We start from the raw sequence: 25,005 nt of genomic DNA on the forward strand, positions 1-25,005 counted from the left end.
TGCAGCCCGCTTGATCACCAGTCAGCCCAGGTCGGCTCATGTCACCCCGCTTCTCATTGACCTCCACTGGCTTCCTATTGCCGCACGCATCCGATTCAAGGCCCTAGTGTTGGCATTTCAGGCTGCTAAGGGGACTGCCCCACATTACATACAATCCCTGATCACTCCCTACTCCCCAGCTAGACCACTCCGGTCTGCCAGCTCTGGTCGCCTTACGGTTCCCTCTCTACGGGCACCTGGCGGTCGAGCTGCACGTTCACGCCTGTTTTCCGTTCTGGTTCCTCAGTGGTGGAATGACTTGCCTACCACTGTCAGGACAGCAGAATCCCTCCCCCTATTTCGACGCAGACTCAAAACACACCTCTTCAAACTCTACCTTAGTCCTCCCTCCTGATTTACCCCGCCCCCCCCTTCTGATACCCCTATCCCTGTCTAACCCCCCCCCCCAAAAAAAAAAAAAAAAAAAAAAAAAATTGCACTTATGATGACGACTATGTTTAGAACAGCAGTCCAGGTGTATTTTCCTAGTTCTGGATGTGATGCTTTGACTTGTGGTAGAACCTATGCACTTGTAAGTCGCTTTGGATTAAAAGCGTCTGCCAAATGACTAAAATGTAAATGTAAATGACAACCGCTCAAAAACCTCTGAAGGCTGATTTCACACACAAAACCACTTTTGTCAGATACACATACTTTAATAAGTCATATCTCCAAAACGGCCAATCCCGACAAGTGATACCTAATTTTGTAGCTCTGATCTTCTAGATGAGATGGCATCCATTAAAAATTATTATGATGGTGCCCAGTCAATATCAGTTTTCATATAAAGGTAGGATGATTGACCTTTGATTAGGCGGATGATTAGGCGGTTGCTTAAGTCATAGCTTCTACGTGCGACGTTACTAGACCTATCAACTTCTCCAGGATTGATTATTCACTCCATGCAGCGACTGTTTGACTATTATGAGAGAAAGTAGTGTTCTTTATGAATAAAACAAAGTCATGTTTTATTTACATTATTTCAATATCTTTGTCATGGTGCCTTAAATGACTTTGCAATCAGGGTTGATTTGCCAGAAGCACCATCACATTACTTGTGTAATTCAGTATTTTCTCTGATTAGCTGACATTTTCAATAAAAGTGCACCAACAAGCAAAACACACCAACACAAATAAAATAAGCTATGGCAGAAAAAAGCAAAGAAAGAAGCGGTCCCACAGCTTCATAGGAAACGAGATGGAGATATTCTTAGAGGACGTGGCGCTGAATAAAGAAACATTATTTTCCAGTTTTAAAAAATAATTATGGTTAAACATTGCTCCAGCCCACAGAGAGAGTGGGAAATCATCCGTTTATCATTTAAAAGGCAATTGGGCAACATAAAGTGAAAAAGTACACTGTTATCCTTTGCATGAAAACAGTCCCAATAATTTGGTTATTTAGTAATATTATTAGCCAACTACAACTGTAGAATTATTAGTGTATATATTGCTTAACAGATTGAGATGTAACTACGAGCAACAGCTGATTGCAGAGGCTTGTGGTCGTAAGAGTGGTGGCCACTAGTGGAGTGAGCTGACAACATCGATAAGGTTTAGCTAAGAGTGGTCCAACCTTACGAAAGTATGACATACAGAAGGCATACTTAGCTCAGAACGTTAAGGTTAAGTTTAAGGTATAACTTACGAATGACTTAGCATTAAGAAGGCTTTGGGAAATGCAGGCCAGAGCCATTGCACAAGCATTGGGGGTAGCTTGTACAACAACTTGGAATGTCCTGAAAAAGAAAGAAACCGCTGGTGTATTGAATAACAGAAAGTTGATAACAGAAACATTGTGAGAGTTGTAAAGAAAAACCCCAAAACATCAGTCAGTAACATCACAAACAATCTCCACAGGGCAGAGGTGAAGGTATCTCAATCAACCGTTCAAAGAAGACTTAAAGAGCAGCAATATAGAGGCTATTCCACAAGATGAAAACCACTCATCGGTAGTAAGAATCGGAAGGCAAGATTACAATTTGCAAAGAAGTACAGAGATCAAGATTAACCTCTACAAAAGTGATGTAAAGGCCAAAGTGGTGTGGAGAAAGAAGGGATCTGCTCATGATCCAAAACATTGAAGCTCATCTGTGAAGCAGGGTGGAGGAAGTGCCATGGCTTGGGCTTGCATGACTGCTTCTGGAGTGGGCTCAGTAATCTTTATTGATGATGTAACTCATGCTGGTAGCAGTAGCATAAATTAAGAAGTCTACAAAAACATTCTGTCTTAAGATATGTGTTCTCTGTGGAATTAATATTAATTTAATATTAAGCCACAGAAGCTGACATATGAAACATTAATTTATGCATTAAATAAATTGTGATAAATAATGCATGACGACTGCATGACTCAAGCAAAACTTATGTTCTCTTATTTTAAAGTGTTACCAGATTTTCAATCCAATTCAAAATTAATCAGCAGGGCCATAATCATTTGCTCCTTCTTCAACATCCTTCTCTTCCTTCAGGTATGTTTTCAGATGAGGGAGAAGCTCGACTGTTCCTGGAACAGTTTAACAGAACTGCAGAGAAGGTGTGGAATGCCTACACGGAGGCATCTTGGGCCTACAACACAAATATCACGGATACAAATAAGCAAATCATGGTAAGGGGTCATTCATATATCTGCACATTGAAAGTCTGAGAGTCTCTCAGACAAATGTAATTGTATTTTCTAGATAGTAATCCAGCCAAGGCCTTCATTGTATAATATAAACTGCAATCTTGGCTGGGGACTCGATAAATTACCATTTTATTTGAGTGGTTCACTTTTCCACTTATTTATTCTGTATATTTTTTTCACAGCTTCGTAAAAACCTGGAGATGTCCAACCACACAAATACGTATGGGTTGATGGCACGCAAATTTGACCCCACAGACTTCCAGGATGCATCAATAAAGCGCATACTAAAGAAACTGAGTGACGTTGAGAGGGCAGTGCTTCCAGAGGAAGAGCTAAAGGAGGTAGGAGAGGGATCTAATTGCATCCATACAAGACAGTACACTTGGAGTGTTCAGAGGGGCCACTATTTGTATCGGTATTTACATTTGTAAAGACAGCAAATTATCTGTATTTACTCTGGTAAAAATTGAAGTGGATGTGGATTTGCTGGAGAAAAAGTACAAACTTGGCAGAATTTTTTGTTTATGTGGTAGGATATTAACCCCTTTGCACAGATGCCAAATCCAGCAAAATCCAACCGTCAACCATTTTTGCAGTGTTCTACTTTAAGGCTTTACAACTCCACATGCAAGCATCACAGAGACAGGTTAAATGAAGAAATATATTTGTACCATTTACACTACATTTATACTAACTTAGTTTAGTTTAATTTATACATAAATTATGAAAAATGCTACAAATGCAAAACAATATAATGCAATGAAGTGCTGAGAGTCCCAAATTTGTAACCGGTAAACCTATACATTTTGTGAATCATAAACTCCTTGAGCAGTATGCAAAATCTGGGGCAGAATGAATAAAGATGTATGGAGCAGAAGTTAAGTAGTGTACCCTGGCATCCCTTAGTGTATCCACATTTTGAGTCTTCTGATTGGTCCATGGTGTGTTGCACTCGCTTGGTTTTCCTCCTACCTCTCTGGTTGCTCCTACCAGGTGACTTGGAGGGGCGCACTCTCCGACCCTCAACCCCTACGAACTGGAGTCCCGCAGGGCTCGGTTCTTGGGCCTCTCCTCTTCTCGCTATACACCATGTCCCTTGGTTCTGTTATCTCTTCCCACGGCTTCTCTTATCACTCCTACGCTGATGACATCCAACTCTTCATTTCCTTCCCCCCCGACACCCAAATCACCACACAGATCTCTGCCTGCTTGGCTGATATCTCTGCGTGGATGACTTCCCATCACCTGAAGCTCAACCTTGCCAAAACTGAGCTTCTCTACATCCCTGCTAAGTCCTCTCCGTCAATCGACCTCTCACTGACTGTGGAGGACTTTGTAGTTTCCTCCTCCCGTACGGCAAAGAATCTTGGGGTGACTCTTGATAACTGCCTCTCCCTGGCTCCACAAGTATCCTCCACTGCCAGAACCTGCAGGTTCTTTCTGTATAATATACGCCGCATCCGCCATCTCCTGACGGAGAAAGCCACCCAGCTCCTAGTCCAGGCGCTCGTCATTTCCCGCCTGGATTACTGCAACTCCCTCCTAGCCGGTCTCCCAGCGTGCGCCATCAAGCCCCTCCAGCTGGTCCAGAATGCTGCAGCCCGCTTGATCACCAGTCAGCCCAGGTCGGCTCATGTCACCCCGCTTCTCATTGGCCTCCACTGGCTTCCTATTGCCGCACGCATCCGATTCAAGGCCCTAGTGTTGGCATTTCAGGCTGCTAAGGGGACTGCCCCACATTACATACAATCCCTGATCACTCCCTACTCCCCAGCTAGACCACTCCGGTCTGCCAGCTCTGGTCGCCTTACGGTTCCCTCTCTACGGGCACCTGGTGGTCGAGCTGCACGTTCACGCCTGTTTTCCGTTCTGGTTCCTCAGTGGTGGAATGACTTGCCTACCACTGTCAGGACAGCAGAATCCCTCCCCCTATTTCGACGCAGACTCAAAACACACCTCTTCAAACTCTACCTTAGTCCTCCCTCCTGATTTACCCCGCCCCCCCCTTCTGATACCCCTATCTCTGTCTAACCCCCCCCCCCAAAAAAATAAAAAATAAAATAAAATAAAAATTGCACTTATGATGACGACTATATGTTTAGAACAGCAGTCCAGGTGTATTTTCCTAGTTCTGGATGTGATGCTTTGACTTGTGGTAGAACCTATGCACTTGTAAGTCGCTTTGGATTAAAAGCATCTGCCAAATGACTAAAATGTAAAATGTAAAAATGTGTGTGTAAGGCCGCTGGGAGAGGGTTGTTGTCAGCATTTTTAAAAAATTGTCTAACAAAAATTTTTCTGTGTGTGTTCATATAAAAGAACACATTTGAGATTTCCATATATTAATTTTCCAAAAGATTTAATTTTGCAGAGAAATGTTTTTATTTAATTTAAAACATATTACTGTGAAGGGGAATTTGTTCCAAAGTCACAAGACAATTTAAATTTGAGCCAAAACTAGTCCTCACACGGCTCCAAATAATGTAGGGTCCTTGCATGGGCCGCCAAATAATGTAGGGATTTTACTCTCTATGAAACTGGGGTGCCAATTAATGTTATGTAGCAGAATAACTGCAAAAAGTAATCAGTCTCATAAAATTACTGTTATCAGAAATATCTTACCACAAATGTAGTATTTTAATAACTAAAATAACCAATATCAATGATTAAACATACCAATAACCTGAAGGTTGAAAGTTCTTTGAAAGACTGCTTTAACTCGGCTCTCATGTCTATGTGATGCTAAAACAGACAAATATATTTATTAAACAAACGTACAAACACAGAACAGATGAACTAACGGGAAGTTAGTAGGGTAAGGTATGTTAGGAATGTGTGAGTGTGTGTGCGCCCCCAAGCGCGTGTCCCTTGAACAAAAGAAAAAGGTAATAGTGGGAGTGTTAGAGTGTTAGCTGTGGAAAGAGAGACTATTTGTGTTGTTAATGATGTCCTGGAGAGGCGTGCAAAGCTGGGGTGTTCTCTGCAGTCGCACATTGCTGTCTGGTCCGTTCGGTTGCTGGAAAATGTCTGCTGGTCCGTTTTCCGTGTGGAAAAGTTTGTTGCTGAAGTTTGTTGGTGAGCTGATGTAACGGTTTGCATACACCAGTTTCCACTTACTATAGGCCACTAAGTTACCGCAAGGTAAACTAGGTGTGTCCATAGGCCTGATAGTGCGCTGTGCAGAATTTAGCCTCTGTCCGAGTATCGGAGCAGATAAGGTGAAGAGAATGGCCAAAGAGAGTGTCCCAAAAGAGGGGTGCGTCGAAAGAAAGAGATAAGAAAGAAAGAGGGGTTTCACAAGAGCATGCCTTGCTCTTATACGGGGAAAGTTTATTTCTCCCGCCATTTTGGGATTGGCTGAACCAAAAGCGACATCATGTGGGGTGGACTGTGGGAAATGTGGTCCCTACAACTGTAAGCAATTTACTACTTTTTACATAAAAAATTGATCAAGGCTGTCTGCGATCAGAAGCAAGGAGCCAACCAAAGTCTTCAGCAGAACTGTGGCAAGTTCTCCAACATGCAAACAAAACAAAAGGGCAAGGCAGGCTCGGAAATCAAAAGGCAAAGGGGTGTCTATCAAGAATCTCAAGAATTAGGCTTACGAAGTATTCGGCACTAAGACTGATCAACGTTCTGACAAAGAACAATGCAGAGACTGAGGTTTAAATACATGAGGGAAGGTGACAATCTAGGCGGGGCTGGGAAAAAGGTGGGCTAAACAAATAGACAACAGTTGGGGAAACATAATAGGGTAATAACATAATAACGGGAGGGAGACAAAAACATGGACTGGATGCACGTAACAAAACATGTAAAACATACGGCTCCGGATTAGGGAGTAGACATTTGCATAGATTGAAGACGTAGTGATAGTCAGAGACAGGTGCGAACACTTCGCTGAAACTAAACGAGTAATCAGGGATAGCATAGGGAGGCGGAGTTACAGAACAGTGCAGAAATACTTAGAGATTGCGTTAGTGAGTTAGTTACGTGAATATTTCTGAACTACCCAATAAAAGTGATTGTTAGAGTTAGTAAGTGTATTAATCGGATTAGTACTGTACAAAACCTAGATTAGTAGTAGTTAGTAAGAATAGTGCTTTACAACATTTAACTACCAAGAAAAAGCAGGAAGTAAGAATCGCGAGTTTTTAGAAGGAATGTTGAAAACCCGAAAACTACCGTAAACGCCTGAATAGTGGGACACGCAGACAGGGGAGTGACTAGACTGGTAAACATTCAGACGCCGACATAACAGGGGATGACAAATGAGAACTGTAATGGAAAACACAAACCACTGATCTATGAAAAATTAATAAATAACAAGAATAAACATAAATACACACAGGACAAATACAGGAACATTACATTTGCAGTACATTGAAACAAACACTCAACTGAAACAACTATTACAGTATTTATATGTTATTGTTTATCGTTATGCAGGTAAATCTCTATTAAATCTTGATCTGGTTAATCTTAACATTAATTAAAAAAATTAAACCGTCTATATAAAAATGTGTGAACAATTTTACTCGGAAGATTTTGGCTGAGCTGCCTTCCCGTTTGTATCAGAACCACTAGCCGCGTTGCCGTCACACTCACCTCTTTAAACACCCACGTTTTCCTAAAACACTATCCTCTTGAGCAACACATCCATCACAGTTTGTCTCGTAAAAATCAGTCAAATAACATACCGTAAATCACAAACACTTGTGTGACCAGCGACCACACTCCCATCAAAATCCCTAGACCGCTAACTCTCATGGCAGTCTGTGACAGAGGCAATAGACCTCATTCAATACACTGGGCTTGCATGGATTATCGGTACCCCATACCTTGGTATTGGGTGACGTCTATCTGTCACTCGCACTACAGTACATTTAACCGAAAGTAGCTGGCTAGGCTACCAACCACCACTAAAGGTTATAATAAACAGGCTTATTTCAGTTCAGCTACTTCACCATTTTGGGAGCTAAAAAAGTATTCATTGGCATAATGAATACTATATAATACACGTATCGTTAGCTACCCGGAACATGCATCTGATAAGGTTCGGTCAGGAACACCCAGTTCCTACCAGTTTACAGCAAACAGTTACTGTTGAATGATTTTAAATGAACATTCTATTTCCAGTAAGTGCTGGGGAGATTTTTGTGGTAGAAAGGAATTTTGACTGTATTCAGTGAAACTTCAAAATATGAAAATACTGGACATGAGCGAGCATGTTTAGCATTATGGTTCATATTCACTGAAATACAGATGAAGTGAATGGATAATTCTACCTCAGAATTTTTTTGCATTACAAATCAGTAGGGATACCGCTTCTTCCCCTGTTACGGTAACCTCACCGACAGGCTCAAAGACTTAAACCTTGAAATGTAGGCCTACCAATACAAACTTTTGATTTCCCCTCCAAGAACCAAGCTAGCACCAGCAAGAAGTTAGCCAAGCCAAAAAACGCTCTTTGTCAGCAAAAAACTCTGTTTCTCTGTTTACAACTTTGGTATGTGCCACTACAGAGAGTTAACATTAGTACTGGAGATGAGTTAGCAGACCCTCTTTCTGAAAGTCATATTAAACTTTTTTAGTCAATCTATACATTACATTTTAAACGTGTGGTACTGGGTGGACCTGGTCCGTACTGTAATGTATTCGGAACTAGTGTTATAGGGATGTGGATGTTCTTAACATTAGCTAATCAGTACAAACATTAACTTAAAGGTACAACAGGTAAGATTTTTTTTTTTTTTTTTTTTTTAAACATTGTTATAAGACCATTGTAAATCCTAGGGGTGATCCCAGTATTAGTTTCATACGAATACTCATAACGGGCATTTATTTTTTTCTGAATACGAATGTTGAACGAGTAATTGGATTCATATTCATAATGGGAGAATTTGCCTGCTTTATTTATGTTTTACATTGGCTGCAGTAGCTGTACATCAGTGACGAATGCGTAACAAAGTGTTTCATGATAGGAAATATGTCGGCCAGACACGCAATAAGAAGAAAGAAATTTTTTTTTTTTTTTTTATATCCCGGTTTTATTACATATTTCTTTTATTTTATTTATTTAACATAGCACCTTATTGTTAGCATAGCACCTTAATTTTACCATAGCACCTTATTTTTTATCTTTATGTGTGAGATGTGTGTATATGTGTGTATGTATAAGCTACTGGATGCCTAAAATTTCCCTCGGGATGAATAAAGTATCTATCTATCTATCATTGCAGTTTTCTATATTTTTATTTTTAAAATTAAGATTGGCATAACGCAAATTGAACATTCTTCTAATTATAAACAGGTGTAAGAAAAAGGAAGTGCAGTCCCACAGGGATCACAGTTTTAATATGAGAACAGCCTCAAACTAAACAGAAATAAATACAGGGCTTAAAATAAAAAGAAGACAAAGAAAAAGAACAATAAAGGCAATGTAGGCTATGCATAGCCTGTTTGTGTGATTTATATCAATGAAAAACTGTACTGCATACAATCCACTAAAACTGATAATTGGTTTTTGAATAGGCCAATTTGAACAGGCAGGTGAATGGTGGACCTGCCTTACTGGAAAATTCATATATTTTAGGCAGGAAATCTGATAGAAATTTAGTAAATATAAAAATGGGATTTTGTATGGATATACCATTGTCAACTGGTAATGATTTTACTTTTATGCCAATGGTTTCTCTCCAATTTGGCTTATACTTTTATGTAACAGTAAATTTTGCCAATGCATTTTATCTTATACAGTGCAGGGCAATATTTTTGGAGAAATGGTTACATTTAATCTGTGGTCTTTTTGGAAGTCTGCTGGTTTTCAAGCTTTGAGTTTGGCTTTCTTTGTATTGTTTGGAGGAAACGTGCCGTTTGGTATTGTCTTCCAATCAATCTCTTTTGTAACTTATACTTGTCTGTGTCTGTAACTTTCATTGTTTTTTTTTATGATCAGTAGTTTTTATTGTTTTCCTTTTAAAACAGGTCAAGAGAACACATCAATCACACCATACGATACCATATTACTGAGATAGGACACTTGGATATACAAAATATAACACAACAACACTTGGAGAAAAAATAAATAAAATAAATAAATAAATAGACAAAAAACATTTTTAACTAACAGTATATAATCTTGAGAGTGAAGGTAACAAAGACAGTTCAAATCGACAGAGAATAAAAAAGGAAATTAACAAACAGGACACAAAAAGACAGTACAGATCTGGCAGATAAGTAGGTTAATTGTCACAAGCTATACATTTGCAGTAGTTGGTTGTAGGGTTATGAGCCGATAACTTCTCCACTGAGGCCCTAGGTTCCCCCAATGAAGGAGATGTAGTGCGCCCACTTAGCCTGGTATTTTTCCACCTGGTTGATGAGTCTAAAAGAGAGGCCCTCGTGAGCTGCCACAATACCCAGTCGAGAGAACCATACCCTGGCCGGCGGTAGTGTGTCCGACCGCCATTCTGTGACTATGATCTTTCTACCCAGCATAAGGGATGTCTGGACCCACTCTGCCTGCGCTGCAGGGAGGGCTTTTAGGGGAAGAGGGTCACCCAAAATGAACAGGCTTGGGCAGAATGGGATGTCCGATTTAAGTATGAGTTTGATATTCTCATATATAGCTGACCAAAAGGTTTGTGCAACTGGGCAGGACCACAACATGTGAATGAGTGTTCCAGTGCTCTCCCCACACCTCCAGCAAATCGGACTGTCCCTTAATTTCACCCTATGTAACCTTGAGGGGGTCCAGTATACCCTGTTAATTATTTTAAACTGTACTAATCTTGTTCTAAGTTCCCGTGAAGTTTTCTTATAGTTCCTTAAGATGTTATCCCACTCCTTGTCCGTGTATGTAAGATTCAGATCAGTCTCCCAGACCAGCTTCAGATTAGATCCCATACTATTAGAATGCTTCAACAACAAAAAGTAATATTTTGAGGCCTCATGGCCTGTACCAAACACCTTGACTATGTCAGATAGAACATCAGATCTTGGTGGGATTGTTGTAATGGAACCAAAGGTCTGAGATAAGAGGTGTCGAATCTGAAGATATCTCCAAAATTGCTGTTGTGGGAGGCCATACTGTTGTACCAGTGCCGTGAATGATTTCAGCGTGTCTCCATCATACAAGTCCCCCAGTACTATTATTCCCTTTTCCACCCATTGTTTCCAAAGAAATGGTTTTTTGTCTATCTTCAACTTGGGGTTCAGCCAGATACATGCTGATAAACTTAAGTGGGGATTGAATATTAGCTTGACTGAAATTCTTTTCCAAATCCATTGGATATTTTCAATTATAGGGTGATTCTGAGCCTCTATAGGCAGTACTGCTGTGATAAGGTGGAGGGGAGGGAGAACATCACAAAGTGTGCTTTCAATACCGAACCAGGGGGGGGGCGCGCTCAGGGGGCAGGCACCAGTGGGCAAGGTGCCTGAGGCCAAAGGCTTGATAGTATAACAATAAATTTGGAATACCCAGCCCACCCTGGTCCACTGGCCCTTGTAGTTAAGTTGTAAATTAAGCCTAGGGCGCTTACCATTCCACAGAAATCTGTTGCAAAGCTTATCAAATTGTTTAAAATATTTAAGTGGAATTCTAACTGGAAGTGCCTGGAGAATATAATTGAACTTGGGTGCACAGGTCATTTTCAAAACATTAGCTTTCCCCCACAATGACAAGAAAAGAGGAGCCCATCTCTCAATATCCGCACTAAGTTGACTTAATAGAGGTTCAATGTTGACCTTTACCAGGTCAGCTAATTTAGGGGGGATAGTCACACCCAGGTATTTAATACCATTGCTGGGACAGGAAAAGTTACCTCCCTGGAACATGGTCCTAGGGCAGAACGAGGTTAAGGGGAGGGCTTCTGATTTCTGCCAGTTAACTTTGTAACCTGACAGATGAGAGAATGTGTCTATAATTTTAAGTAATGCAGGAAGGGAGCGCTCAGGCTCTGAGATTAGAACAAGAATGTCATCTGCATATAACATTAGCTTGTGAGTTGACTGGCCAATTTGTATCCCTGGAATTGATGGTTCTAATCGGATGGCTGCCGCTAGAGGTTCTAGGGCCAGTGCGAAGAGACCCGGAGAGATACCATCACCCTGCCTGGTCCCCCTACCTAGCTCAAAACAGGATGAAATCAGGCCATTAGTTAGCACGGCAGCTTTGGGATGGGTATACAGGAGTTGTATCCAGGTGATGAATTTATTGCTAAAACCAAATGACTCCAGGGTGAGGAATAGATAGAGCCACTCAACCCTGTCAAACGCCTTTTCCGCGTCCAAAGAGATGGCAGCTGAGGGGGAATTGTCATTACAAGTGGCCCACATGATGTTAATCAGGCGTCTGATATTGTCAGCGTAGTTGCGTTTGGGGATAAAGCCCACCTGATCAGGGTGGATCAGGGTAGTGATGACTTTGTTTAGTCTATTGGCTAGAAGCTTTGACAGCACCTTTTCATCATAGCCAAGCAGTGAGATGGGCCTGTAGCTCTTACTGCCTGTTGGGTCTGTACCCTCCTTTAATATTACAGTAATTACTGCTTCCATCAGGGAGGGAGGTAGGGAGCCATTTTCGAATGCCTCTGTGTACATATCTAAAAGTACGGGGGCCAACTCTAATGCATAACACTTGTAAAATTCGGCCGTGAAGCCGTCGAGGCCAGGGGCTTTACCAGATGGAAGGCTACTAATGACCTCCACAATCTCCTCGACAGTGATGGGCGCATCTAGTGACTCCCGTTGATCATCAGACAGAGTAGGGAGGTTCAGGCTACTGAGAAAGGATCTGATATCCTCACTGTCTACCTGCAATTCAGAGGTATATAAGTCAGAGTAAAATTGTCTAAACTCTGCATTGATGTCTGAGCACTCTGACAATAGGCCCCCTCCCTGGTCTCTAATCGCTGGTATGGCACTCATAGCCTCCCTCTGTTTTATGTATCTAGCCAGCATTCTTCCCGCTTTGTCCCCCTCTTCAAACTGTTTCTGCCTGGCTCTGAATAGGGCAAACTCTGCTTTCTCAGTGAGAAGAGAATTAAACTGATATTTGAGACGGGTAAGAGAGGTTAAATTAGCAGGTGACATGTTTTGTCTATAACTGGTCTCAGCTGTCTGAATCTGTTTTTCTAATTCAATTTGTTTAGCCATGTTCTGTTTTTTCTTAAATGAGGCATGTTGAATGGCATGTCCCCTCAGAAAGGCTTTCATGGCTTCCCATGCTACTCCCATTGATGGAGCGTTGGGTGGATTGGTTTCTTTAAAGAGGGTAATTTGGGCTCTTAATGATTCTCTAAAGCTAGCATCCAATAGAAGGCTTGAGTTTAACCTCCATCTCGGGGTCCTATTTAACTTATTAAACGGAAGAATGCTGGCCATCACATGGGCATGATCGGAGATATGAATACTACCTATGCTACAGGATATTATGGAGGATAAAATGGAGTCAGAGATAAAGATGTAGTCAATCCTAGAGAGTGCCATGAGGCGGGGAATAGTACGTGTATTCTCTGGACGTAGGATTATGGAGACGCTATGTATCTACCAGACCCAGACCCTTGCACATATCCTTCAGCACATTCACTGATTTACGGGGCCGGGGTATGGAGGGCTGTCGATCCAGAACTGGATCCCACACCTGATTAAAATTCCCGCCCATGATCACTGGGTGGTTTCCCATCTCACTCAATTTGCACTCCAACCGCCCGATAAAGGATGGGTCCTCTATGTTGGGAGCATAGACATTAGCCAAAATCACAATGTGGCCCTGTATCTCGGCTAGTACTACCAAGATCCTCCCTAAATCATCTCTGGTCTCTTTGATGCATTTATATTGGAGATGCTTATTAATCAAGATAGCAACACCCCTACTACGACTAGATCCACACGCTATAGATACATGTCCCACCCACCCAGCACGTAATTTTCTTGCCCCTAGATCTAATAAATGTGTTTCCTGAAGGAACCCCACGTCACAGTGTTTAGACTTAAGATAGGACAAAACCTTTTTTCTTTTAACAGACGAATGTAAACCCTTGACATTTAGGCTCAAATAGCAAACCCCCTTATGTGATTGCATACTGTGCATGTGCACTGATATGTTTTTTCATAACACTATCTGCCATAGAGAAACAACACATAAAACACATAGCATCAACATTAAAAAAAACAGACATAGAACAACAGTGATTGAAAACTCCTACACACAATCTAACACTGCGTAGAACTCTAAACAAAAAATACTATGGTCCGTGACTCATAGAAATAAGCTGCCCTCAAATCAAAACCGGCATGGCTATACTGTTGCAGCCGATTGAGCGACACTTAGCTAGGAACGAAAGAGCGAAATGTATATAGAACAACGTTATTAACCATTAACAAGGGTGTTAAACACCAACACTATGCAGAAATGCAATTAACATCCATCCAGGGCAGGATGCTCTGACAAATAACAGAACAGTCAGAGTCTGGTTGTATCTGTCTGACAGCAGGTGGGTAAATGTCTGCAGCAGGCTTTTCTGACCTCCGATTGGACTAGTCCCCGTCTCCCACACACACCCCCAAACCAGCCGGATAATTGCCTCCCAACGGTTGGCTAAACGCAGGGCAATATGCGTTTCCAGTCCGTTGGGTAAAAACATAGCCTAAAAATATAGGCCTATATAATAATAAAAGTAAATATTGACCAGCACATTATACACTACATACATAACATTATACGTCTAACGTTTCTAATAAGCATGGTCGTTACCTGGAAGTCTTTTGTAAATAACAGGCCGCCGGACAGCCAGTCCAGTCCGGCTTGTAGAATAAAGTGAAATTAAATTGACCTATCTGGACATGTCTGGGCAACGAAGCCAGGCCACATCAGGCAGGTGGTAGAGTGTTGTGAGCTGTCAGTCACAGAGTCTTGATGTATTCCAGGGCTTTCCTCGGGTCTTCAAACTCGCGGCGCTGTCCTCCATCTCCCTTGGGGTTGATGACCAACACAGTGGGGAAACGCAGGGAAAATCCGACGCGGCGTTCGTGAAGCAAATCCTTGCATTGTTTGAACTGCCTGCGCTTGTCGTTCACCGTCTTGGAGTAATCCGGAAAGATCATGATTCGGTGCTTTCTCCACTCCAGTTTCCCCTTGTTTCGGGCAGCTTGCATGATCCGGTCTCGGTCTTGATAGCGCAGGAACCTAGCCACTATGGCTCTCGGTGGCTGGCCGGCTGGTCTCCCTGGGGCTAGCGCGCGATGGGCTCTATCTAGTTCCAAACTGTTAGGAAAGTCGAGCCCCAAGATATCCGGGATCACCTCGGTTAAAAATGGGAGAGCACCTTTGTCCTCACAGGATTCGGGGAAGCCCACAAATATCAGGTTGTTGCGACGACTCCGGGAGTCCAGATCATCCACCCGCTGTCGGAGCTGCTCAAGCTCAGCCCGAGTGGCGGGCGGGTCGGCTTTCAATGTCTTTTCGCTGTGCTCAAGGAAGTCTAGCCGACTTTCAACGTCAGAAAGGCGTGTGGTAATGCCATTCATTTTGGACTCCATGGATGTGGTGGCTCTGTGGATTTCATCCAGTTTGTTGGTGTGTCCACTAGACATTTCTGTCAGGAGACTGTATATATTTGCGATATCGACGGCAACCTTGCTAGCTTCATGGTCGGAGACAGTGGCTGCAGCCACTGCTAGCTTGGCAGTGCTAGCTCGATCAGGCGAGTCTGCTTTTCTTGAAGTTGAGCCTTTTCCTGCGGCATTCTTGTAGTTGTTCGGCATTTTAACTTTGTTAAATATGTTTTTGGCTCAGAATTTAATCAACGTTGGGTCGCTCTAATTTAGTTTTAAACAGAGTTTAATACCACGCCGGTCAGAGCTGATCTTCAAGCAGCTATTCCCAAACTCTGCGTCACGTGACTCCGTAACTTTCATTGTTTTAAGGGAGATGAACCATGTCTTTAGATTAGACATGCATATCGTTTATAATTTATGCACATCTAATACATTTCTTTTCTTCTGGTTTTAAGTTTTACAGTTCGATAAAGATTGGTCCAAAGTGTTACTCTGCCTTTCAATGAATTTGGTGAATTGATTTGATATCTTTGTTAATAATTATCAAATTAAATAAAATATATTTTACATGTTGGTTAAGTGAGGAGTTTTAACTGTTGTTACACGTTGTGTTAAACAAGGGTGTTGAAGGTTAAAACAGCTGGATTTATAAATTGCTGTTTTAAAAACGTTTTACCTCATCCTTGCTTCCCGACAATGAAACGTATGATCTTGTGTACAGTGAGATGTAGGTTATAGTGTTTTAATGCCCTCTCTGATCTTTCCTTCAGTATAACAACCTACTAGCCAACATGGAGACCAATTACAGTGTGGCTGAAGCATGCAGAGCGAATGGAAGCTGTCACCCTCTGGATCCAGGTTGGGTCACAATTCATACGGCCAAACTGGTCAAACAAACTATTACACATTTCTAAATTAGTACAGTAACATCAGGAATAGATCCATCATGTCATGTTGGATATTCTTCCATAAGTGCTCATGCTGTCATTCACTATGGCTGATGACAAAACATTCAACAATAGCATCTTCCATCAATTTAAATTCCAGTGTAATTTGTTAAACACTTCTCCACAGCACAAGTGCTTTGGTTCATTACATTTTATTGAGCCCATAATTGTTCAAAATCTTTTTGAATATGCATGTAATATGACTGCATGGAAAATTATGAATTTTCCCTGCATGTTACCTTTGAACCAAGCTGCAATGAGACTTGCGGCAATAGCGGTTTTGTGTTTCATTTGATGTTGTGCCTCTGTGGCAAGAATTCTGCTGGCCGGGAAATAATAACTGCAAGGCTCTGACATTAGGGGGCAGCCACATTGCAATTCAGCCTGTAACAGGTGGAGCAGGTATTTTTGGCAATATTACCCATAATCCACTGTGGTCTAGAGTTTGTTTTCGCACAACCACCACCAAGTGGCAAATATGAGCACTCAACTTGTTTGTTTTTTGGTTTTGAGTTTACTTGTGGGTCTTGGGAACTTGTGGGAGGGACAGTGAGGTTTCAGATAATACACACCAGTGGGTTCCAACCTCCATATGCTGGATGTTCATGTTATGCTTACTATGCTGCATTGCTAATAAATGCCTAAAAAGAGTATTTAACTGATAAAATTAAAGACTGTGGTGAACAAGTTGTTAATTGGCGATTTTTAGAGGGTAGTATGTCATAATACCAATCAGGTAACAGGAACTGTTCAATTTATTTTTTTCTTTGCACCGCCTGACCTAACTTCACAGCCTAGTCTAGAAGCCAATAGCATATAACAATTGAAACTCATCTCTTCCAGGAGGGCATTTATATTTTTGCTAATACGCACCTATTCAAAAATAGTTTACTTTTGCGCTGGTTGTTAGTGCAGCCAATACAAGTTGCCACACAACAGAGACATCATGCAGAGAAACATTAAGAAAGGCACAAGAACATAATATATTAATTTAGTTCCGACCAGTTCGCACGGCCCCTGTAAACACACCCATATTAAGTGATCTTAAAGGAACAATAGGTAATTTCAGACTCCTAACAGTCAAGAGAGGAATTGCAACAACAAAAAACCTCAGACCACAACACTGTTCCCACAGTCACGAATATAACACGTAATATAAAGCGTTATTATACAGTACAGTGCTCTCGTGCACTGTTTTGGAAATCTGACAGTGACAAATAAACAGAGCCTGCCATCTTTTCATAGTGTTCTCGTAAGAAAATGTTCGCTGAACAGGTGACTTTATGAAATTTTGACTTTGGGGTGCTACACAACACTTTAGCTAACCAACTATATTGTGAGCAAGTGTAACCGGGTGCATAAATGTAAGGTTCAACCTAAAGTACGCCCAGTCACACAATATAACAGAGGCCCCCTCTACAGTTTGTTAATAACAAGACAGAGACGTGGTCTAAGTTAAATGCAATTACTTTATTAAATCAATTCCGATGCTGGAAGGTAATAAGGTTAAGTAATAATGAGGTTAAAAGAAAATGCTCATATTCGTATAAAAACATATTTATTTTGAACATCAATTTTACCAGAATAAATAGGAATAAAGTAGACTGATGTAAAGGTTAAGGATGGTGGGTGACGACGCTGATGGGATGGGGCATACTCACCTTCAGGGCTCCCAATGTGTAGTTACAACCCAGTGCTCTCTCACAGCAAGCCTTACTGCAAACAAGGTGATACTATATGTGATTCAGGTGCCATTAACAGTAACACTATAACACGTGAGGAGGGTACCCCTATTGACTAACCCCGCCACCAATCAGTGCCAAGCCCACCACACAACAAGAGACCAGTCCTAGGAGTCCAATGAATAACCTAACTACAGCCTACCTATACCAGTTGCTTCAATACATGAAAATAAAGAAAATAAAGGAAATAGAAAGGTACAAGTGCGCCTCTAAGAAGCCACGCCTAGAAGACTCCAGGCACGGAGGTGTAATATAAGCTACACACCACGCGCACCAGCAGCTACGCACCTTAGGTCATCCGGCCAACAACTAGTCTATAGCCGTGCAACACGGGACACTAGCGAACCTACTCGACAGCAGGCGCGTTCCGCCTGCCTCACAAGCGCAACCAAACGAACATCAAACAAAACAGCACCGGAGCAAAACAGCAGTGACTATTGCACCTACAAGGTGAAGAAAGAGTCACTGTTAATCTGGTATTTTATAATTAAAATCCAATCAGAATATACATACAGCAAAACGGTACATTACCAAACAATCCGTGGAATTCTAAACTGCGTGAGTTGTTACTTCCGTGTTTCGGAGAAGACCCCGCAAACAGACGCATCTTAATAAATGAATTAGAAGAGAATATAACATTACTGTCGATGAATGCCAAGTAATTACAGCTATAAAAATATAGCCCACCTACCGAAATCAGAGGACACAGCTAAATCGCGACGAATTACCCAACAGACAACAGACAGCAAGCTGCAACCAAAGCATTGCGTTAGTCTGCGGTGTTCCTAACCCACACAATATTATCAGGGGGAAAACAGAAAAGATGTTCTCTTACCTCTCGTGGTAAGGCAGGCAGACATGAAGAGAGGACGAGACAGGAAACATGAAATCAATCAGAGAGATCACAGGAAGAGAAAGGAAAAACATTTAAAAGGTAGGGAGCCAAGAGATTGGTTCAACAGATAAGATCCTGCTGGTGCCACTCCCCCCACCCCAATTACTGCACCATTAGGGACAACAGCGAGTCTAACTCGCCTTGTCACACAAGCAAGTTATTTGGCTAAGTAACTAGCTGGCTATTTAACTAAGATATGATCGTTACAGTTGCATAATTTGTAGTGGACTAACAGTTTGAGAGAAATAAAGGTTTGGCTAAGCATGGATGATTGAACATGTAAAGAGATCAAAGGAACGTGTAGCTGCCCAAATTGCACTCCAGACAAGTGGTCACTGGAACTCAGTATGGTATTGCTTATCTAGTTAAAAAAACAATACCAGCTATTAGCTATTACTAGTTAACTTCCTGAATTTACAATGCATACCTGAAGCACAACGCTTGTGCAATCGTGTATTGCCTAGATTTTATCGTAAGTGGATATTTGTAAATTTGTCAAGCTAACTACAGCTAATTTGCTTGTTGCTACCAATAACAAACTAGTATGGTTTTAGAATTAGATATGTAGTCTTTGCTTGGATAATAAGCACTCTTCATTAGCCTCTACCGGCTTCCTATTGCCGCACGCATCCGCTTCAAGGCCCTAGTGTTGGCATTTCAGGCTGCTAAGGGGACTGCCCCACCTTACAAGGACAGCACGTCTTTTGGATCCAGCAATGTGCATGGACAACAAACATTCAGGCATAACCAGTGTTTAGTCTTAACAGTTATTGTGAATCTGTGTTTCTATATTTGCTTTCTTATCATTTGAATGTATTCTATTAGCCGTATATGTACGTGAATTGATTCGCCATCTTTCGCGCATATATAGAGTAAACTAGGCAAGTAGTCTCTTCTCACAGCTAACACTAACACGCCCACTTTGACCTTTCCTTTGTTCAACTAACGTCCCATTAGTCCAACCCTATATTTGTTCTGTGTTTGTACATTTGTTTAATAAATATATTTTATTAAACCCAGTGTCTGTTTTGGCGTCACAGAGACATGAGAGCCGAGTTAAAGCAGTCTTTCAAAGACCTTCCGACCTTCAGGTTATCGGTATGTTTTAATCATTGATATTGGTTATTTTAATTATTAATTAAAATACAGAATTTGTGGTTAGATATTTCTGATAACAGTAGTTTTATGAGTCTGATTACTTTTTGCAGTTATACTGCTACACTACATGAATTGGGGCCCCGGTTTCGTAGTGAGTAAAATCCCTACATTATTTGGCGGCCCATGCGAGGACCTTACGCCTGTGGTACTAAAAACTTGCTCTGAGGCGGTGCTGGTGTCACATACACACAGGTACTTGTGGGCGAGTTGAGCCAAAACAGGCAAGGGCTGCACATAGATTTTACACCATATTAGCGGATCCTCCTTGCCATCAAGCACATCCTCTTTCAGATACCTTATTATTTAGGCCGTGGCCCTCTCGTACATGGCCGGGGTGCAGATGGCACATCTTTTGCTCTGCCGAGCAGAGTGCCCAGAGAATCCTTTTCGCCAGACAAGCAGAGTGCTTATGTTCCTCTGGCTCCACTCGCACATGAAGCCTGAGACCTGTCATTTCTACTTTTACCCTGTCCTGGGTTTCTTGAAACTTGTCGTCATGCTCTGTGCAATCCAGGAAGGTGGCGGTGCGCATGAGATATTGGATAGACTTGTTGTCCTATTTTGAGAGAATTTTAGACAGAATACTAGCTTTTATCTCTATGGTCAACATATCATCTTCTTCCAATGCAACATAGGCAGCAGCAAATACACCATGATCATCCAGATAAAATGTGAATTCAGTCACTGGCTTTTGCCCAGCGTTCAGGCTTTCATCCTGCCAAGTAAGGGTAACGGGTGACCTTCGTTCTTTGTCGAAGACTCGCTTGATCAATATCGCCTGTTCCAATATTCTAGCCACCATTTTTTGCTTCCATCAGGTGGTATTTTGTGGTCTTTTTTCATGCATTGCTTTCATATTAGTACATTTTAGAAAAAAATTATATGCCAGAATAAAATGTGCATTATAACCCAATGGCCTATAAACAAAAACAAAAACAAAAACAAAAAAAAAATGCATGGGAAAGATTTATGGAGATTTGTGGTGTTTCCATCTTTAGCACCTACTTCGCTCATTTGTTTTGAAACCAAAGAAACGCCAAATAGGCGTATTTGCATTCTTCTTGTTAACAAGTGCCAGCAAACCATTCCGGGTGCATGTTTTGATTACACAATATGTATTTATACAAGCAAATAAACATGACAAAGTGTCTATTTAAGTTAAAGGTTTATTGATACTGTTTTTTTTTAATAGCTGTAAAGTGGTGAATTTTTATCCCTCATTAAATCTATTATTTGCCTATTATTTGCCTAACTTTTGATATTATTAGGCTTTCTTTAGAGAGTAGGCTAGATTTGGAGGAGTTCATGGACTGTTCTTGAAACTTAGGCTTATAATAGAAATACGACACTTGGGTGCCCCCTACTGTCAGACATTGCAAGGATTTCAGACAGCGATATTAGAGTGCTCACATTTGCCACCTGGTGGTGTTTGTGTGAATAAGTATTTTTTTGCCTGGCACATCTCCTGAAGCAGAAACACCAAATTAAACACAAAACCACTGTATACATCAATTTCCATTTCTGTTTCGCAGATCTCAATCAGATCATGGCTCAGTCCAGGGACTATGATGAGCAGCTATTTGCCTGGGAGGGCTGGCGCAATGCATCTGGCAGGATTCTCCGAGATGATTATAAGAAATATGTGCAGCTTGCCAACAAGGCTGCCAGACTTAATGGTAAAAAAAAACGCCTTGAAATGAATTTCAGATAAAGGACCAATTGTAAAGCCACACCAACAAGGTGCACTGACAATTATTTTATATTAATTTGCACATTTTTGGGTTCTTCGCGCATTTCACCACCAGTGTCTCTTAACACCGAAGCTATATGAAATGGTTCAGCCAGTAAATATACAGTTGAAGTCCTTTGAAGACTGTGGAATTCAGAATTCAATTTGGCTACAACAGCATTCATGTATATTCTTCACACTTTGTGTCTCCAACTGGTGATGAATTTGTCTAAATGGCATCCTTTTTTGCAGGCCATGCTGATAATGGAGCCTTTTGGCGCTCCCTGTATGAGACTCCCACATTTGAACAGGATCTGGAAAATATCTGGAAGGAGCTTGAGCCGCTCTACCTTGATTTGCATGCCTATGTTCGTAGAGCTCTCTACAAGACATATGGACCCAGCCGTATCAACCTGAAGGGGCCAATCCCTGCTCATCTTTTGGGTGAGGGCATGTAGAGAAAAATGCATTTAAATTGATACACACGACTTAGATATGCAATTATATTGAAACATACAAATGATATTCTATTACAAAGACAATCCAAAAGACCGGAAATTTAATTGATCAACCCTAATGATAACATCAGCCTGCTCTCAACGAAGGTGGTTCAGTACAGATCTCTGACTCTCTACAGCAATCTACAGCAACGTATGTCTGCTGTACAGCAAACAACTTGTGCTCACGACTGGGTAGATAGTAGTTTCATTCAAACCTCTCAAAGAATTAATACTTTTAGAGTCGTGCACTGGAATGTATATTGGCAATATTCTTATTTAGCACTTTTCTAAAGCATGCTTTATTTCCAATGTGCCCTCGTGTTCTATTTTGTACCATATATCGAGGATCACTCTTTCAATGTAGCTTTCCCACAAACTAGTGTGATTAATTGATCGATTCTGCATTAAACTGTATATTGTAGAGTGCAGAGTGAACATTGCAATGATCTCATTCATATTGGCCAACTGTATATCTGTCACACGCCATGACACACCCCTGAGAGGATAGACGAGCAGGACACGGAGATATCGAAAGTCCGGATTGCACCGGCATTTTATACAGTTCAATGCTGTGCAGGAAAGGGAGAGAGAGAGCAAATTTATAAACTCACCCTCCTGGTAAAAATAAACGAAATAATAAAGGCAGAATAAATTCAACCAAACTGTTTAAATTAAACCTCACTCTGTGGCTTTCAACCCCGCGTCTCCTGAATAACAGCTCTCTCGTCCATAGTTCCCATAGTCTTCATTTTTAATGCACATTTCTTAGTGTTATCCATAACACAACATAGCTATCCAAAAATCTGTAGTTGATGATCCTGTCGCCATTGTAGTTGACCTGCGAAATGGCAGGGAGATTGGTTTTGAAACAGGTGAGATATTGGGGTTCAATAGTTTTTAATGGGAGAGCCAACCAACGCAAACATATAGTGAACTGTCCTTTGGGATCCAGTAGGATTACTTTTAATCAGCCAATACGAAAACTCAGTTGTGCAACTCTGAAGAGTGGCTCTAAATTAATATCCCATTGGGTGACAGAAAGTGCCCATCAAAGCTCAGACTACACAACTGGCAATGTCAAGTTAAAGCAACGGAAAGGTTACTTTGTGGTTATTTCCCAAACAGGTAACATGTGGGCCCAGACCTGGTCAGGTATAATGGACCTTGTCATCCCCTTCCCTGATGCCACACAGGTAGATGCCACTCCAGCCATGATAGCCAAGGTAGGTAACAGCCCATTTGTTTTATGATACTGTGAGGGTGACATGACTGTAATCATGACCTGGAGGTGACAGAATGTCTATTATCTCTTTAGGGCTGGAATGCCACAATGATGTTTAAGGCGTCTGATGACTTCTTCACTTCCCTTGGTCTATTACCAATGCCCCCTGAATTCTGGAGCAAGTCCATGTTGGAGAAGCCAAAGGATGGGCGAAATGTGGTGTGCCATGCCTCAGCCTGGGACTTTTACAATCGCAAAGACTTCAGGTACAGGATGCCACCCTGCCCATAGGTTTATTGTGTTTTGCTAACTCCCTGTTCTACAAACAGGGCTTTTCTATAGCAACCATATGATCCTACTCCATTCTTGTGAGACTGGTAGAATTAAGCAAATAACTTGGATGGGAGACCTCCTGGGGAAACTAAAGCCTGATTTATACTTTATACTGCATCAATTTATGCACTGAATCTAGGCAGAGCCTATGGCGTAGGCTACGCAAGTGGCCTACACCATTTTGAGAATTTATACTTGTGTGCTGGGGTGTCTGCTTCGCTCTGCAATTACACTGCCAAAATGCTAGTTTTCACCGGGCATTATATCCCAATCCTGTAACGTATTATTCAGGAGACCCAAGCACTGACCAGGGGATAATATGAAATTGTTGTCTATCAACAGTCTAAAATCTAAAACCAGAAATCCAAGACAAAGCCAAAATCGAGATGCCAAAGAAAAGTGGTAAAACAGTCCAGGGTCAAAAATCTAGATAATCAGATATGCGAGGTACGAAAAGGGCAAGGCAAGAGCGTAGTCAAACAGAATATAAATAAGATCGAAAATCAACAAGGCAGACAAAACAGAAGGGGAAAGCAATCTCAAAATCAGGCAAAGTCTCAGGAATCTCAATAAACATAGATCAACGTTCTGACAATGTGTACTACTGAGACTGGAGTTTAAATACACTGAAGGACAAACTAGGCAGGGCATGGGAGTGATGATGATCTAACAAATAAATATCAGGTGAGAAACATGAACAGGCAGTAATACAATGAGGTGGGATGGATGAAGACGCGGACTGGATTCATAAAGACACACATGTAATACAAATGGCTCCGGACTAGGGAGTAGACAATTGCGGAACGTAGCGATAGAGAGAGCAGGTGCGAACACTTTGCTGAATCAAGGCAAACAATTATGGATAGAACAGGGAGGCGGAGTTATAGAACAGTATCAAAGTAGAGATAGTTAGTCTGTTAGTTTACGTGATTAAATTACAATAACCCAAAACTAGTAACTGTTAGTTACTCAGTTAGACAGACAATTAGTGTGTTAATATAATTTAGTACTGTACAAAATCTATGTTAGTAGTTATTAGTAGATATCTACAAACATGAATGGAGAAAAAGCAGGAATTAAGAGAAATGAGACTAAGAAGGAATCGTGGGAAGCCAGAAAAGTCCGAGACCACCCAAATAGTGAATCACACAGACAGGGAAGTGACTCGGCCTCAGAAATTTAAACAGAAAAACCAGACATAGTAATGAAAAATAAACAGGCAAGAATAAAAAATCGAACAGACAATAATC

The 25,005-nt window shown here is 41.3% G+C and overlaps 1 protein-coding gene across 1 annotated transcript in view; it reads left to right on the forward strand.

Annotated features, from left to right (window-relative positions):
- The window catches only part of LOC133122424 (angiotensin-converting enzyme-like), a 147,058-nt gene that overhangs the window by 95,200 nt on the left and 26,853 nt on the right, over window positions 1–25,005 (forward strand). The window contains exons 14-21 of the mRNA XM_061232388.1: window positions 6–20; window positions 2,523–2,647; window positions 2,848–3,006; window positions 16,000–16,087; window positions 21,504–21,647; window positions 21,953–22,144; window positions 23,326–23,423; window positions 23,516–23,688. Of these exons, the coding sequence (XP_061088372.1) occupies window positions 6–20; window positions 2,523–2,647; window positions 2,848–3,006; window positions 16,000–16,087; window positions 21,504–21,647; window positions 21,953–22,144; window positions 23,326–23,423; window positions 23,516–23,688 (994 nt within the window). The remainder of the gene's footprint in view (window positions 1–5; window positions 21–2,522; window positions 2,648–2,847; window positions 3,007–15,999; window positions 16,088–21,503; window positions 21,648–21,952; window positions 22,145–23,325; window positions 23,424–23,515; window positions 23,689–25,005) is intronic.

This window comes from Conger conger, chromosome 2 (assembly GCF_963514075.1).
Source record: "Conger conger chromosome 2, fConCon1.1, whole genome shotgun sequence".
Taxonomy (NCBI): Eukaryota; Metazoa; Chordata; class Actinopteri; order Anguilliformes; family Congridae; genus Conger; species Conger conger.